The sequence below is a fragment of the Malaclemys terrapin genome, chromosome 2 (assembly GCF_027887155.1).
Source record: "Malaclemys terrapin pileata isolate rMalTer1 chromosome 2, rMalTer1.hap1, whole genome shotgun sequence".
Taxonomy (NCBI): Eukaryota; Metazoa; Chordata; order Testudines; family Emydidae; genus Malaclemys; species Malaclemys terrapin.
Window position 1 is genome coordinate 173616014 of NC_071506.1, and position 15609 is coordinate 173631622.

Below are 15609 nucleotides of genomic sequence, written 5' to 3' on the forward strand. Positions count from 1 at the left end.
GCAGTTTGTCCAGCATTGCAGATGTCCAGGGGCCATGTTTGGGAGTGGAGGCTAGAACTGCTGAGGAGCAAAAGGCCTCCTGGAGCGGAACCTGCCTGGTGCCCACATAAAGGCCCCAACTTCCAGCAAAGACTCTTCCACCAGCGCTTAAAGTGGAGAGGGCAAGAAGGAGAATGCAAAAGATCACAGACATAGTAAAAGACATTTAAACTCAAGCTGGGTTGCTGGGGGTGCACTGTAAGCACTGTTTTACCAAAGCTGCTGCTCCCAGGTTAAGATAGAACTCCCACCTCTTCTTTCAGACCACTTTAAGCACTGCCCTCCCCTCTCTACCCCACCTGCTGAGCCCCCCTGCCCTTTCACACAGATACATCCCCTTCTCATTAATAGCACTCTTCTTTTTCTCTGACAGCTACTCAAAGTATTTTGTGTTTTTCTTGATTTACATCTTGCAAAAGGAAAGCAACGTGACCTTTGGCTTGTGTTCAACAACCATACAGATAAGAATTAGCAGGAACTTTGAACTTAAATGAGATGATTTAAAAAGTCAAGCCACTGCATGTAGTACAGCCGCACACCAATACAGATCAATGCATCATGGATGAGATATGTAATTGTTTCTTGTAATCTGAGTACTATGAAAGGCCAATAATAATAATGGCTGCCTCACTGTGCTGCTTCTTGTTGCACTGTCTAAAAACCTGAGATGTTTTCAAATATTATAATCAAATATTTGAGGCTTCTGTACGCATTTATTTTTCCATAGAATCTGGAAATACATAAGGTAAGCCTCCTAAGGCCTAAAATAAATATGCACAACAAGGACAAATTTTTATGTGGTAACTCAAACATCAATTTTTTTAGGAAGGTAGTATGTGAATCAATCCAGTTTGGGAGCCACTGATCTACTCTGACCTCATGTATATCACACGGCATTTCACCCAGAGACCTCTATACTGAGCCCAGTGATGTTTTAATTAAAAAAAAAAAAAAACATGTCAGTCATCAGGAGACTAAACTATTGTGTGCCACAAGCAGAGAAGAGGAGAGAACAAGGTGCCACCAATGCCCAAGTTTTCTGTGAAGTCTTCTGCACAGTGTGAGGCATCAGCTAATGACAGGGAGTTGTTTGATTGAGGGTGTACAGTGAAGTTGCCCAAGGTGCTCTACTAGGACCAATGTTTAATATATTAATGATTGGAATAGGGGCTTACATCTGCAATGACACAAAAGTTATTAGGTGCTTGTAGTGCCTGTTTACACTGGTATCTGAGTGCCTTCCAAAGTTAAAATAAATATATCAAGGTGACTAACATCAGTCAAGCAAAGGTTTCTCTTCATTCCACACATTCAGGGAAAAGTTAAGTAGTAAGTCAAGAACAGAGAGGATTGTGAGGAATTCCAGAGAGACTTAACAATACTAGGCAATTGGGCAGCACAATGGCAGATGACATTCAGTAGAGACAAATGCGAGGTAATACACATTTGAAAGAATAATTTGAACTATTCATAAACATTGCTGTGGTCTATATTAACTGTAATCATGCAGGAGAAGACCTGGGGTGACTGTGGACAAGTCACTGTAAGGCAATCAGTTAAAATACCAAAAATTTAGGATGCATAAAGAATGGGTTAGAAAACAGTAAGAATATTACTGTTTGTATACAACCAATGTGTGGCACCACCTGGAATATTGGGCTACGTTCTGGTTATTGCATCTCAAAAAGAATATGCCAGAAGTAGGAGAAGTCCAAAAGTGGCCAATGAAAAGGATTGTAGAAATGGGGCAGCTCCTGTAGGAAAGACTGAAAAGAGCAGGACTATTCATTTTAGAGAGAAGACAAATACTAGGGAACCTGAGAGATATGTACAATAATTAATCGTGTAGAGAAAGGCAATTGGAAGCTTCTCAAATAAAACAAGGGGACATCAGATATAATTATAACACAACAAATTTTGAAGCATTTCCTAAATCAAGACCTAATTAACCTGGGGTACTCACTACCGCAGGATTTATTGCAGTCAAAATTTAGTAATACTCAAAAATGATGTATTGATATAGATAGCAAGACGACTTTTTTACTACACAGTTACATTAGAAGGATAAAAGCATATAAGGTTGCATGCTTTAAGGCACAAACCAACCACTATCTATCTGTCAGGAGTAGGAAGAAACTTATTTTAAGGGTAGGTTATTTCACATATTGTCCATTCTCAGATTTTGTATACCTTCCTTTGTAGCATCTAGTATACCTACCTTCAGGAACCCTAGAAGAACTAGTGTACTGATGTAGTATGGTCGTTCCTATGTTTCTAAAAGATAATTTCTTCCATCCTCCTTCCCTCAGAGCACAAACTAGTAGTCTCACAAAAATTTATATTGATCAAAGCTCTGGTGTTATTATATTAGTCAAAGCTCTGTGAAATTATTGTAGCTCTCCACTATTCCATCTCCAGAATAAGGTACTTTTGCAGATGACAAGAGTAGGATCCTGGGATACATAGACAGGGGAATCTCGAATAGGAGTAGAGAGGCTATTTTATCCCTGTATTTGGCACTGGTGCAACCACTGATGGAATTCGGTGTCCAATTCTGGTGCCCCCAATTTGCAAAGGATGTTGATAAACTGGAGAGGGTTCAGAGAAGAACCACAAGAATGATTAAAGAAAACATGCCTTACAGTGATAAGACTCAAGAAGCAAAATGTATTTATCTTAAGAGAAGATTAAGGGGTAACTTGATTGCATGTATAAGTACCTGTGTGGGAAACCAATATTTAATAATGGGCTTTTCAGTTTAACAGAGAAAGATGTAACATACTCCAATGGCTGGAAGTTGAAGTTAGACCAATTCAGACTGGAAATAAGGTGTAAATTTTTAACAGTGAGAGTAATTAACCATTGGAACAATTTTACCAAAGGTCATGGTGGATTCTCCATTACTGGCATTTTTAAAATCAAGATTGGAAGTTTTTCTAAAAGATCTGCTTTAGGAATTATTTGGGGGAAGTTCTATGGTCTGTGCTATACAGCAGGTCAGACTAGACTATCAGAATGGTCCCTTCTGGCCTTAGAGGCTAGGAATATGAATACCACCGCCACCTCGAGAGATTCACTGGTACGGAAGCATCATTTATGGAAGCATCATACATGGAGGCAACATCTCAACAAAGGACAATACATATCAAAGTGCACATATTTCTGGGATATGCATAGGCAGATCCCGGTGCTGGGTAAAAGAATAGAATGTGCTATGCTTAATTCATATATGTGATAAAAGTCTCATTACAAGAAAGGAAGGGTTGAACTCACTGTTGTGCTCCACTGGTTAACTTCTTGCAAAGCTTCAGTGGTGGGACGCCATGCTTCTTCCTGTAGTCATTGTGGGCTTTTAAGACCTCTTCAGCAAATTGTTTGGAAGCTGAAATAATGCAAAATATTGGAGAGGTCTATCAAATACAGCCTTCATTAAAATCAGGAAAAGAAAACTTGAAATATATTGGGAAGCACTCTGAATGAATCTAAAGAATACTGTGTGCACTGTTCAGTGAAATAACAACAGAGCTGTACCACCCTAATTACCTACAAGCAGAATGAAATGAAGCCAGAAGTATAGCGAGTGCTTTATATCTCAGAATTTTGAAAGTGTTATATATATTTAAATACCTACCTGCGACCTCAAGAGGGTGTTATTTGGGTCTACTGATTAATGCCTGCAGAACACAGACCTTATTCTCATCAACAATAAGGCTCTTTTACATAGGGTGACCAGACAGCAAGTGTGAAAAATTGGGACAGAGCTGGGAGGGTAATAGGAGCCTATATAAGACAAAGCACCAAATATCGGGACTGTCCCTATAAAATCGGGACATCTGGTCACCCTAATTTAACATCTCAGTAGCAGTATAAAGAGGCCTTAAAGTAAGTGTATTTTAAGGCCCTTTTATACTGTTAGGTCAGTGTGAAGGGGCCTGACTGTAAATGAGAATCAGGCCCTTTGAGATACTTTGTTGGAAGGACACTATCTAAGTAGCATGATGATGAATAAAAATAAAGGGTTTTTTTTATACAAGACCTTTCTACATATGTCAAAACCCCCGGTACAGATAGTCAAAAGACTACGTGAATGTTCTTCACAGTTAAGATATATGCAAATATTTTGAAACATACATTGCATAAGGTCACTGTCCCTGCCCCCACCCCCACCACTCCCCATTACTAGAAAAAAAATGTATGAGGAATTGAAAATACAACTCAGGGGATAAAGACTGAAACAATCACCACAAATATTGAGAGGCAAGACAGGAATGGATTGTTTTGTTTCTTGTAAAAATCTGATTTTTTAAAAAAACTTTAAGATGTTTATTTTTATACCCTGGTAATCTTCAACTTTAAGACAGCACACAGGATGAATAAGCAATGATATATGGTGTCACTGGAATAGTGAAGCAGGAGCAACTCACTTTGCTGACAGAAGTCAGAAGTTTGCAGAGACTTGCGTTTCCGAGATGCAATGAGCCAAAAAGCCATTAGGAGAGGTTTCAAAAAATGAACAAGGGAAATTTTGAGACATCATAGATTTACAATGGCTTTGCTGAATTTTTTCAAACTTCACAGAGGAACTATACTTTAGGATAAGCTGTGGCATGTGACGTTTCAGTTTCTTTTGGTGACAGTTTGGGTTTCAAAAAGAAAAAAATATAGACAAACCTTAAATGAGAAGCTAGTTTCAACTTTAACTATTGCTGCTCCACAAGAAGACAAGTCCCATTAGAATGTTAATTCTATCTCCCCAGTGATGCAGGATTGTTCACTATTATCCATTTAATTATGTTTTATCAAGTCTATTTTTAAATATCCTAAACAACAGGACTTCCAACACTCCCCCTGTAAGATCATTTTTAGCTTAATTCACCTCCTGGTTGGGAAGTTTTTCCTGTTATTAACCTTATGGTTTCCTAAATTTCTTCTCAACACACCGCCTGCAGAGGTTGGGGAGCTGCGCGGGCTGCTCCGAGCTCTGGGGGCCCCACTGCCTGTGGGGGCTTGGAGCTCCAGGGTCCCCCAACCACCTGCGGCAGCTGGGAGCTTTGAAGGACCCCCAGTGGCTTGGAGCTCCTGGGACCCCTGCCCCACCGTGGCAGCTAGGAGCTGCGGGGGAGCCCCTGTTGCCCGCAGCTGCTTGAAGCTCTGGGGGCCCCACCGCCTGCGTTGGCTGGGAGCTGGGGGGGACCACCGCCCGAAGCACCTCAGGAGCTGCAGCCCCGCCCCTGCGGCAGCTGGGAGCTCTGGGGGGCCTGTGGCCACGGAGGGTGGCAGGAGGACCCGCAGCTCCTGGCCCACAGGGCTGAATTCATAGAGGTCACTGGAAGTCACGGATTCCACGAACTCTGTGAAAAAATTGTAGCCTTAGTTATGTACAGTAAAATGACAGGTGTACGTTCGTCAGAAGACAGGTATGAATGAGTGTTGAGTGGCAGAACAGTATGATTTGCACCAGTTTGACATTAAATAAACATTAAACTAATCCCTGCAGTAAAGATTAACAACTTCCACTGAAGTCACTGTGACTTGTGTTCACTTATGCCAGGTTTGAATTTGGCAATGGGAGTTTTCTGGGTGATGTAACTTTATTAAAAGAAACCAGCCTAGCAGCCTCCCCTGCATCTTCCTGCAAGATGTTTTTCCTTCCATACCTCACCTTTCCCCCCCACTTATATACTGTACTCACTTTCAATACCTTTAAATGCCAAATTGGTGCAGCTTATACCACTTTGCCTCTCAAACTCACATGCACCCATTTTCCGAACAATTTACACCACCATTTTTGTTATCACTGAATTTGGCTTAGAGATTGATTTAGAGGTTGCATCTGCATGTTCCACGCTGCACTTGCCGGAATGAGATCCATATTACTGCATGCAACAACTAATCAAATTCCACAATGACTGACTGATGTCATCTACAGTGGATTAACACTTCTGTCGTGCATTAAACAGTGGAAAATCTTGGACCGCAAGGGAAAGAGCTTTTATTCAAATACAAATTGTGGCAGATGCTTTTGAAACATGGACTATTCAATGACTATTGTATTAATGTTATAAATTTTATATATATCTTTGTGGGCTTGAAAGTGAGCATCCCTGGCTCAATGGGTAAGTTAAAAGGTGTTTCCTGCAGTAAATTAATGGATGGCAGTTAATGAAAATCCCCAATGCTGAAACAATGCAGATAAATTTTTGAAGTTATGGCTCCTTGCAGAAATAGCATATACTGGTTTGACCTAGTTCAAGAAGCTTCTGAATACAGAGGATCTGAAACGGTACACAGTGACAGCCCTGACCTGGGAGAGGGTCACTGACACTTAATCAAAGAGCTGACATGAGTCTGTGCCCATAGACAGGCCCTGTGAGAGGACCTGAAGTGCTTTAAAGCCTGCCAGGGTTTCCATATGAAAGATGGATGACCACCTGGAAAACCAGGCATGCATATAAGCTGTTTATTGTTTTTAAGCTATGTTTGAATTGAAATGTTTTTGTTCTAAAAAAATAGTATGCTACTTTATGAGAGCCGGTTGGTCACTGAATAACTTTGTTATTGCCTCTGAAGTGAGAGATGCTGAGGTGATCACAGAATGACAGCTATGCAGCCATGTCTGGAGGGAGAGGATTGTGGGATCTTACCTTGAGAAAGGTGAAAGCTAGAGGCCTAAGAGCTAATGAGCTACACTCATGGGGACCATGGAGGTTTAGAAGTACAGTTAACTGGGGAACTGTGACACAAATATCTCCAATAACAGCAAGAGCAAACGAGAAAAATACTAGACAAAGAGTCCAGAGATTTACAGGATCACGTAAATAGTCACTCAACATGTTAGCAGAAACATAGCACCAAAAATTGTTTTTGCATTTACATTTTGGCTTACAAAAGCAAATAAGTAGCAGGCACAATTGACAATACCGACAATTTCCTAAAGACTTAGCAAACAGGACTTAATTTTTGCCTAGAGTTACTCTGTGTCTCTTTCTCTGCCCTTTTCCCACCCCCACAAAAAAAGCTACTATTGAACAATTATATAAATGAGTAATTATCCACCATGATCTCAAGGTCATGTATATTTTTGCCTTTTTTTCCCTCCAGGATCTGCGTGCTCTGATATGCAAGTAGAGACTCCACCCTGCCAAAAGTCTTCTAGTTTGTTTTGGAAGGAATTCTATTTTTTCCATTTCAGTGACATGCCATTAACTGAGAAGCCAGACACTGAAAGTGAGAGTTAGTGGGAATTTCCAGGCTTGTTCCCAGCTGGAAATAGCTTTTGTGCCTCCCTGTTCTGTGCAACTGGGTTGCTTAGGCCCATGGAGAAAGTTACTCCGTAATCCCAGTCAATTAAGATTCTGTTTTATGTTTAAGTTTTAAACCCTCTAATTAAAAAAAATCATCCTATCAAATGTTACTGTAAGTATCTAATCCTTTTTTGAATCCTGAGGTCTTGGCCTCAGCAATATCTTATAGCAATGAGTTCCATAGGTTAATGATGTGTGGTGTGAAACAGTATTTCCTCTTGTCAGAATTAAGTTCTGCTGCCTTTCAATTTCCTGGACTGTCTCCCCATTTTCATATTATGAGAAAAGGTAAATAGGAGCAATTTACCTTCTCTGCACAATTTACTATTTTGAATACTTCTGTTTTGTCCCCTCTGTTAGCCTTCTCTCTAAACAGTGCCAATCTATTCAGTATCTCCGCATATGAAAGTTTCTTCATTTTCACCTCTGAACCCCCTCTATTTCTGTTCTATTCTTCTTGAGACATGGTGATCAGGACTGACTATAGCAGTCCAGGCTGTTGACTGCCCCAGCTCTGACTGCTTTGTGCCACTTCAGCAGCCATAAAGAAGTCGTAATCCTCAGGTGGTGCAGAGCTGCCATACTTCGGTTGTAAGTTCCTTGGGGCAGGGACTGTCTTTGTTCTTCTGTGTTTGTACAGCACCTAGCACAATGGGGTCCTGGTCCATCATGGGGTCTCCAAGATAATAGAAATAATAAATAATACTGGGCAAAGTTGGGGTGGAGAAAGGGCAGTGAGGGGGCATCCCAGGGGGAGAGTGCATGGTGCGCCGCCTGAATCCTGTCCAACACACTGGCCCCTGTGGGACCGACTGCAGTGAGTATAATTTAGAAGCAGCCCTTAGGTTTTGCTAAATTATGCCAGGAGCTCTCTTTGGTCTCTGGCTGACCCAGGATCAGGGGATTAGAAAGGTGCTTCAGAGCCTTAGCAGAAGCCATGCTGGTTTGTACATGTCATATTATGTTCACCTATGATAGGTATTTTATAATTTACCTTTATTGTGAAAATGACTTTTTATTAGTAAAGCTGTGACTGAAATAAAAATAAGAATATCATAATACATAGTACAGATATAATTAAATGTACTGGGACCAACATCCTACTCTGAAGCAAGACCAGCTACAGTAATTTTTATTTAATCATTTTATTCCCCTTCAATAACAGCCCTTCTGTGGGGAAATACCTGAGATTTCTGATTTGGGTGAGAAGTAAAAAGCCCATAGCTATACCTATCCTTTGCCTCAGTTTGTTCCATATGCCCAAGGTCACGAAGGCCTCAGGATGGTCTTTATAGACTCATAGACTCTAAGGCCAGAAGGGAACATTGTGATCATCTAGTCTGACCTCCTGCATGTTGCAGGCCACAGAACCTCACCCACCCGCTCCTGAAATAGACCCATAACCTCTGGATGAGTTACTAGTCCTCAAATCATGGTTTAAAGACTTCAAGTCAGGGCCGGCTCCAGGAGAAATTCCTTCCTGACCCCAAATATGACAATCAGTTAGACCCTGAGGCAGATACCTGGGAAAGAATTATCTGTAGTAACTCAGAGCCCTCCCCATCTAGTGCCACATCTCTGGCCATTGGGGATTTTTGCTACTTTAATGACGAAACCTTTTGGAATGCTAGCAAGGAGTTAAAAATTCATATTTCTTACTCCATTTTAATATCAATGAATCCCTCCTTCCCTTCATTTCAGAACTTTAAGTTTTCCCACTGTTAAGGCTCCCCTCTTTCAAATAAAAATAGTTGCAATATTTATGGGAAACACAGAAGAAATAAAAAGTTATGTATGCACAGGGCGAAGGATGCTGTATTAGGAGAGCAAAGAGGCACTTTCCAGAAAATGGGAGGAGCATCCTTGTAACTTCCTGCACAGGGCAAGAGTTAAGAAAAAATACCTGCGGGTGTGGTATCTCAAATTCACAGAGAAAGTATTGCCAAAAGGCACTAGAGGTTTTGGGGTTATAGTTATACATGAACTGGAAGGGAAGCAGTTTCCAGGAACACTGTCTTTTTTTTTTTTTTTTATGCTGGACTTCCTTGTGTGTTAGACCTGCTCAAAATAGCATTCATTTCAATCTAGTGAGGATTTTCCTTGATCTATTTTTGCATTTTTTCCCCTCCCATCTTGCCTTTTCTTATACTTTTCTCACCATGGGGCTATATTTTCAGTGAGGCTCATGTCTCTCAAGCTCTTATTAAAGTTAATTGACGTTAAGACAGAATCTCTTCTCATCACACTATTTCTCTCTACATTACACTGGCTATGCAATAGTCTTGTATATGTGCCACATCATGTAACAAGGTGAGTAGGCACGCTACCAGATAACTGTTTTGGCAGGCTTCCCCCATTTGAGATATATGGTATGAAGTGTTATAGTTGGTATACAGTGTTTCTTATATTTTTATGCATAGCATTAAAAACATTTGAAAATATATTAACTGCAAATTCCATTTTTGTTTAAATCAATAACAGCCTTTATATATTTTCTCAGTTAAGGCTTTTTACTAACTAAACCACTGCCCACACTTGGCATGCAACAGGTGAAAAAATACACTTGTTAACCTGGATGTTGGGAAGAACGCCCTTCCCAGGATCATCCACTTCTGTAGAGAGATTTGGGGAGCTCAGAAACACTTGCTGGAAGGAATCAAGAAGCTTTGTTTGTTACTCCTTGAGAGGATTTAGAACCTTCTGCCAAACAAACAAAGCAGAAGCCAGGCTAATGAGCATAGATTCCCCAGACCTTGAACAGTTGTTACACCAAGTTTTCCCACTTTCATGGCATAAGCAGACATGATTTCCTTTGTGTATCAATGAAGAAGCTAGCTACTGAACCACTAACCAGCCTCCTTCATAGATACGTTGCCATACTTATGGTTGGGCCTGACTACCTGCTGTATTTGTAGAAGCCAGTGCTTGCCACGCCATTGCCACGCTGCCAAAAGCCCTTGTTTACTGATTAATTATTGCAAACAGGCCACATGCAGAGACATTCTGCTTTTAGAAAGCTGGGGTGGGAATAATGCCTCTCTGAACTTCTTAGCCAATCTAAGATGGTGGAAAACATGGTCAGGCCGTTAACTCAAAAGAGGAAGCTGCTGCCTGATTAAGAAGAATCCCAAGAATTCCTTGTGAGTTATCATGCCAAAAATTCTCCAAGGCCCAACCACACAGTAAAAAAATTCCCTGAAAATTCATCACTAGCTAGCACTGGATTACATCCATTTGTTAGAGCTGAGACAGCCAGTGGAGCTCCTACATAGGGAGAATGAAGAAATCATAATGTTTTCCTCTTTTGATTTCACCTTCTTGTAGGGTCACTGATCCAATTCTGTTTTCTGGTGCTGGAGACTTCCCTATTTCCAGGGGCAGTAGTAGGTAGGGTTACCATACGTCTGTATTTTCCCAGACATGTCCAGCTTTTTGGTCCTCAAATCCCTGTCCGTGGGGAATTGCCAAAAAGCCGAACATGTCCGGGAAAATGCTTTGCTGGCATCCCTGTCCCCTGCTTACCTTAGAGCAGCTCCAGCGGCTGCTGCTGCTCCCCCCAGACACCTCCGCTCTGTGTAGCTGAAGAGCCGAGCTGTCTGAGCACTACTGGCTTCACGGTTTGCCGGGCAGCCCCCAGACCTCCAGACCCTGCGCCCCCGGCCGGGCGCTTCCCCAGCACAGCTGGAGCCCGGGAGGGGAAGTGTCCGGCCGGGTGCGCAGGGTCTGGAGGTCTGGGGGCTGCCCGGCAAACCGTGAAGCTGGTAACGCTCGGGCAGCTATTTCGCGTGGCTGGGAGGGAGGAGGAGGGGGAATGCAGGGCACTCAGGGGAGGGGGCGGAGTTGGGGCGGGGACTTTGGGGAACGGGTTGGAATGGGGGCGGAGTTGGGGGGGAATTGGGGTGGGGCCAGGGAAGAGGCGGAGTTGGGGCGGGGACGGGGCGGAAGCAGGGCCCCGTGGAGTGTCCTCTTTTTTAAATGTTTTAATATGGTAATCCTAGTAGTAGGAAACATTTTCATACATTTTTAATAATATTTGTGAATGCAATTGCACCTTAATTTGAATTGAAAACACAATTTTTATATGAATAAATTGCAAATTGCATATTGCTTCATTAGCAAATTTCAGTTTTAAGCTAGATTTCTCTTAAATAGCTGTGCACCCCAATATGATAAATATTAAATATCTGTATACATATTCATACCCAAGGAATGAATATAAATGACACATCTGAATTTGTATTATTCAAAAGTAGTAAATTGCATAAGACGTTCACTGTATTCTGTGTTTACATTGTTTTCTAGACCACTACATAATTATGCTACCTAAACCTTATTTTGAGTACAGATTTCAATAATTTGTACTGGTTGCATACGTTTAGAAGGAATATAAGCAGGTGGGAAAGTGAGCCAGTGCGGGCCGGTACAGCGTACCGGTAAGAAGCCGGTACCGGCCCGTACGCAGCCTAGGGGTCGGATGGGGAAGGGGCAGCAATGTTAAAGCGCTGCTGCGGCAAAGGACTGTCCTTAAAGCGCTGTTACAGCAGCGCATTAACATCGCTGCCCATTCTCCGTCGGCGGCCCTGCCGGTACGGACCCTACCGGCAGTGCCGCCGACGGGAGAGGCAAAAGGGGTAGGGACGTTAAAGCACTTTATGGGGGGTCCTTTGCCGTGGCAGCGCTTTAATGTCGTTGCCCCTTTCCCACACCCCGGCTGCCGATGGGCGGGGCCAAAGGAATCAGCTGCCCCAGGGCCAGCGATTTAAAAGGGCCTGGGGCTCTGGCTGCCGCTGCTGCTACCATGGGCCCTTTAAATTGCCCCTGGAGCCCCAGGTGGCACAGGCCATGCAGCGTGGAAGGGCTGGTTGGGGGATGCTCTCCCCAGCCCTGCCCCTTCCGCCCAAGTCCCCACCCCTTCCCGGGGCTAGAGCTGGTCCCCATACCGGTAAGTCTTCGGAGTTACTTTCACCCCTGAATATAAGGAAGCAATTTATAAAATCTTGCCATGAATAGATAAACAACATGACTTGTGGCATGATCTCGAACATATGGTATGTGCAGTCATGCCGCATGGAGGACACCATTTTGTACTGCAAATCTGTTGGGGGGATGGACACATTTGAGGGATGGAGGGAATTGTCCCCTGGGCTGGATCTGACCTGTGGGCCACCACAGTCTTACTGCTTGTCCATGGAGATTTATTGCTCCTTGTTTCCAGTTTCTATATCACATTAAAATAAGCTTAAAATACATTAAATAGTTTTCTAACTTTTCTTTACCACATAGACAATTGTAGTTGCCACAGGGAGGGAAAATGTCCATACAACACTCTATGAAGATGTGGCCCAATTTATTTCATTACAGTATTGGTATGACAGTAGGACCTAGAGGCTTCAGCCAGGATTGGGGCCCCATCTGGGCTAACCACTGTACAAACACATTCAAAAGCAGTCCATATCCTAAAGAGCTTTTTTCTAATTATAAAATGGTTTGTGAACCCTCCATCACAGTAACATCTGCGTAAGACTCCAGAGCAATGGCACAGGTTATCTGCCAAGTTACCTTATCATACCATAATTTATTTGCACAGTACACATGACTGTGTGAACCGGTCCCACTGATACCTGAGACCACATGAAAATCACATGGTTTCTATGGAAATCTAAAACTCGTTCTGGTTCCTTGTCAGTGAACCTTAGATAGTTGTGTTGGCCTCAGGCAGGCCCAAAACCTCTTCCTCCAAATGACTCAGCCTGCTCCTTCCTTATTTCGATCTTCTGAGGGTTTGGGGGAGAACAGCAGCCTTTGGCCTCCTCTCTCACCTTCATATTTCTTTAGGGGAGCAGCTACATGACATCTGGCCCTTCCCTTGGGGAGGAGAGTGGGGAAAGGAAACTCAAAGGGGGAGCACCATGGGATGAATCTTCAAAAGGAGTTGGAATTTCTACCTTGCCCACTCACATCCCTGGATTTCTGCTGCACTATGAACCTAGAACTATGAAATACTCCTTCAGTCCCACTGCTAGCACTTATGTGACTTACCTCACTCTGGGGTAAGATAACACAGAACACTCTGGAGACACAATAGAGCCCTAAAGGCTGGATCATACTGGCCTGTCACAGTTTTTGCACCAAATGCTACCTCTACTGCTATGATGACCTTCCTGAAGGTGGGCACACTCTTAGGTCTGCATGGCACATGTACAAAATAGCACACTCTCCCCCACCCAAATTTCTGATTCTCCAGTGTATATGAAGCAGTGATTATGTCCAAGTCAAACGCACACAAGCAAAGGCAGAAACTACCACTGTATTAATAAATAATAATAATAATACCTCATGTTCGTATAGCGTTTTTCATTACTAGATCTCAAAACAATTTACAAAGAGATAAATTTCATTACCTCCATTGTACAGATGGGCAAACTAAAGCACAGTGTTGAAGTGACCTGCATAAGGTCACCCAGCAAACCAGTACTACAGTTGGGAATAGAACCCAGGTCTCAATCCTAGTCCAGTGTTCTGTCCACTTGGCAACACTGCCAGAAGACTCATTTCTTGGATGAATAACTTTCACCTAATTTTAGTAGAGGAAAATTTTTCGTGGTGCCTTATTAACTTGTTGAAAAAACCCAACAGTTTCCCTTTGGATTAAGAGAAAGCAACAAAGAGAGCATGTTTTGAAGTTCTACTTTATGAAGAACCTTGAGATAGAACTGCAGACAAGTACAGTCTGTCTTACTCTTTTAAATTACTCGGATATGTTTGCTCTGAGCATTTATCAGTTTTGAGCATGGGTGGGCTGCACTTAACCTTCAATAAACAAGAAGAATTAGAGATATGCCACAATCTACTGCAACATTGGTGAGTCTCATGTTTAAAGGACAAGTGCTGTGCAAAATTAGAGCCAAATTCTGCACTCTCTTACACACCATGCAGCTCCTTTGACTTCAGCAGGGTTACATGGAATGCAAGACAGGTTTTGGCTTAAAGCATTGTCTGCTGGTTAGGAATACTGCATTTTGATTTTTTTTAAAATATAGCATCTCTAATCCTTTGTTTGATTTAGGGCTTTTCCACACAAGGAACAGACTAAAAGCACGTGTGTGTGTTTTTAACTGGGTTAAGTAGCTTGATTTTAAAAAGCACTTTTTTTAGTCTATTCCTTGTATAGAAAGATCCTTAGACAATAAGAGGAGATAACATTTCTAAGATCTGCAATTGCCCTAATGTTCCTGACCATCAGGAGAGGAGGGATAGCTCAGTGGTTTGAGCATTAGCCTGCTAAACCTAGGGTTGTGAGCTCAGCCCTTGAGGGGGCTGTTTAGAGATCTGAGGCAAAAATCTGTCTGTGGATTGGTCTTGCTTTGAGCAGGGGGTTAGACGAGATGACCTCCTGAGGTCCTTCCAACTATGATATTCTATGAACATCTTGTTGATAACAACAAAGACTAATTCATCATCTCCTGTCTATCCCCTCTGGTCCTGTAAAACATACAAACACAGAAAATGAATTATCATTTTGGTAGCCTGTGTGCATAAGGTTTCACAGAAAATTAATAGATGGGGTCTCTAGTGAACTTGTGATACTTTCCTTAAGAACTAGAACAAGGCAGTTGCAACAAGTGTTGCAAGATATTTTGTATAACAGCTTCACAAAACAGTGACATGAATTTTAGCTCACTTTAAGATGTATCTCACTTTGCATAAAGAAATCAAAGACATTTGAATATTTCCAAAAGTTGCATTTATCCCACATTACTTAATGAGAAAAATGACATTTGCTTCTAAAGCTGTAACCGTGTTTAAAACACATTTTTAAAAGTGATTTGTTTTTCTTTTGTAATCATTTGTATTCTTTTTGGATCTTATCAGTTATTTGTTTGTTGTACTGGCTCAACTGGCAGTACAACCTAGGATACTCCTAGTGCTCACTCACTTCTCACGGATACAGTTCTTTTGTTTTGAATTCTGACTCATATTTACAGAAGGATATGTAAGATGATATACAACAGTGGTTTTCAAACTGCAGGTCAGACCGGACCTGCTGCTGGCCCCTTCTGGGGCACTGCGGGGTCCGCGGTGCCAGGACAGGCAGGAAGCCTGCCTTAGCACCCCCATTGCGCCGCTGACCGAGAGCTGCCTGAGGCAGTGCCGGGTGTGACGGTACCTCACATAAGGCTTTATGGAAATATGCTTAGAATGTGTTTTATGCTACATATGCCAGGTAACAGATCTCCGTAAAGATACTGAATGTATTAATCCTATT

At 42.2% G+C, this 15609-nt stretch overlaps 1 protein-coding gene across 1 annotated transcript in view; it reads right to left on the bottom strand.

Moving 5' to 3' along the window:
* Positions 1–15609, bottom strand: part of GLIPR2 (GLI pathogenesis related 2) — a 46697-nt gene that overhangs the window by 23760 nt on the left and 7328 nt on the right. The window contains exon 2 of the mRNA XM_054019232.1: positions 3313–3421. Coding sequence (XP_053875207.1) covers positions 3313–3421 — 109 coding nt within the window. The remainder of the gene's footprint in view (positions 1–3312; positions 3422–15609) is intronic.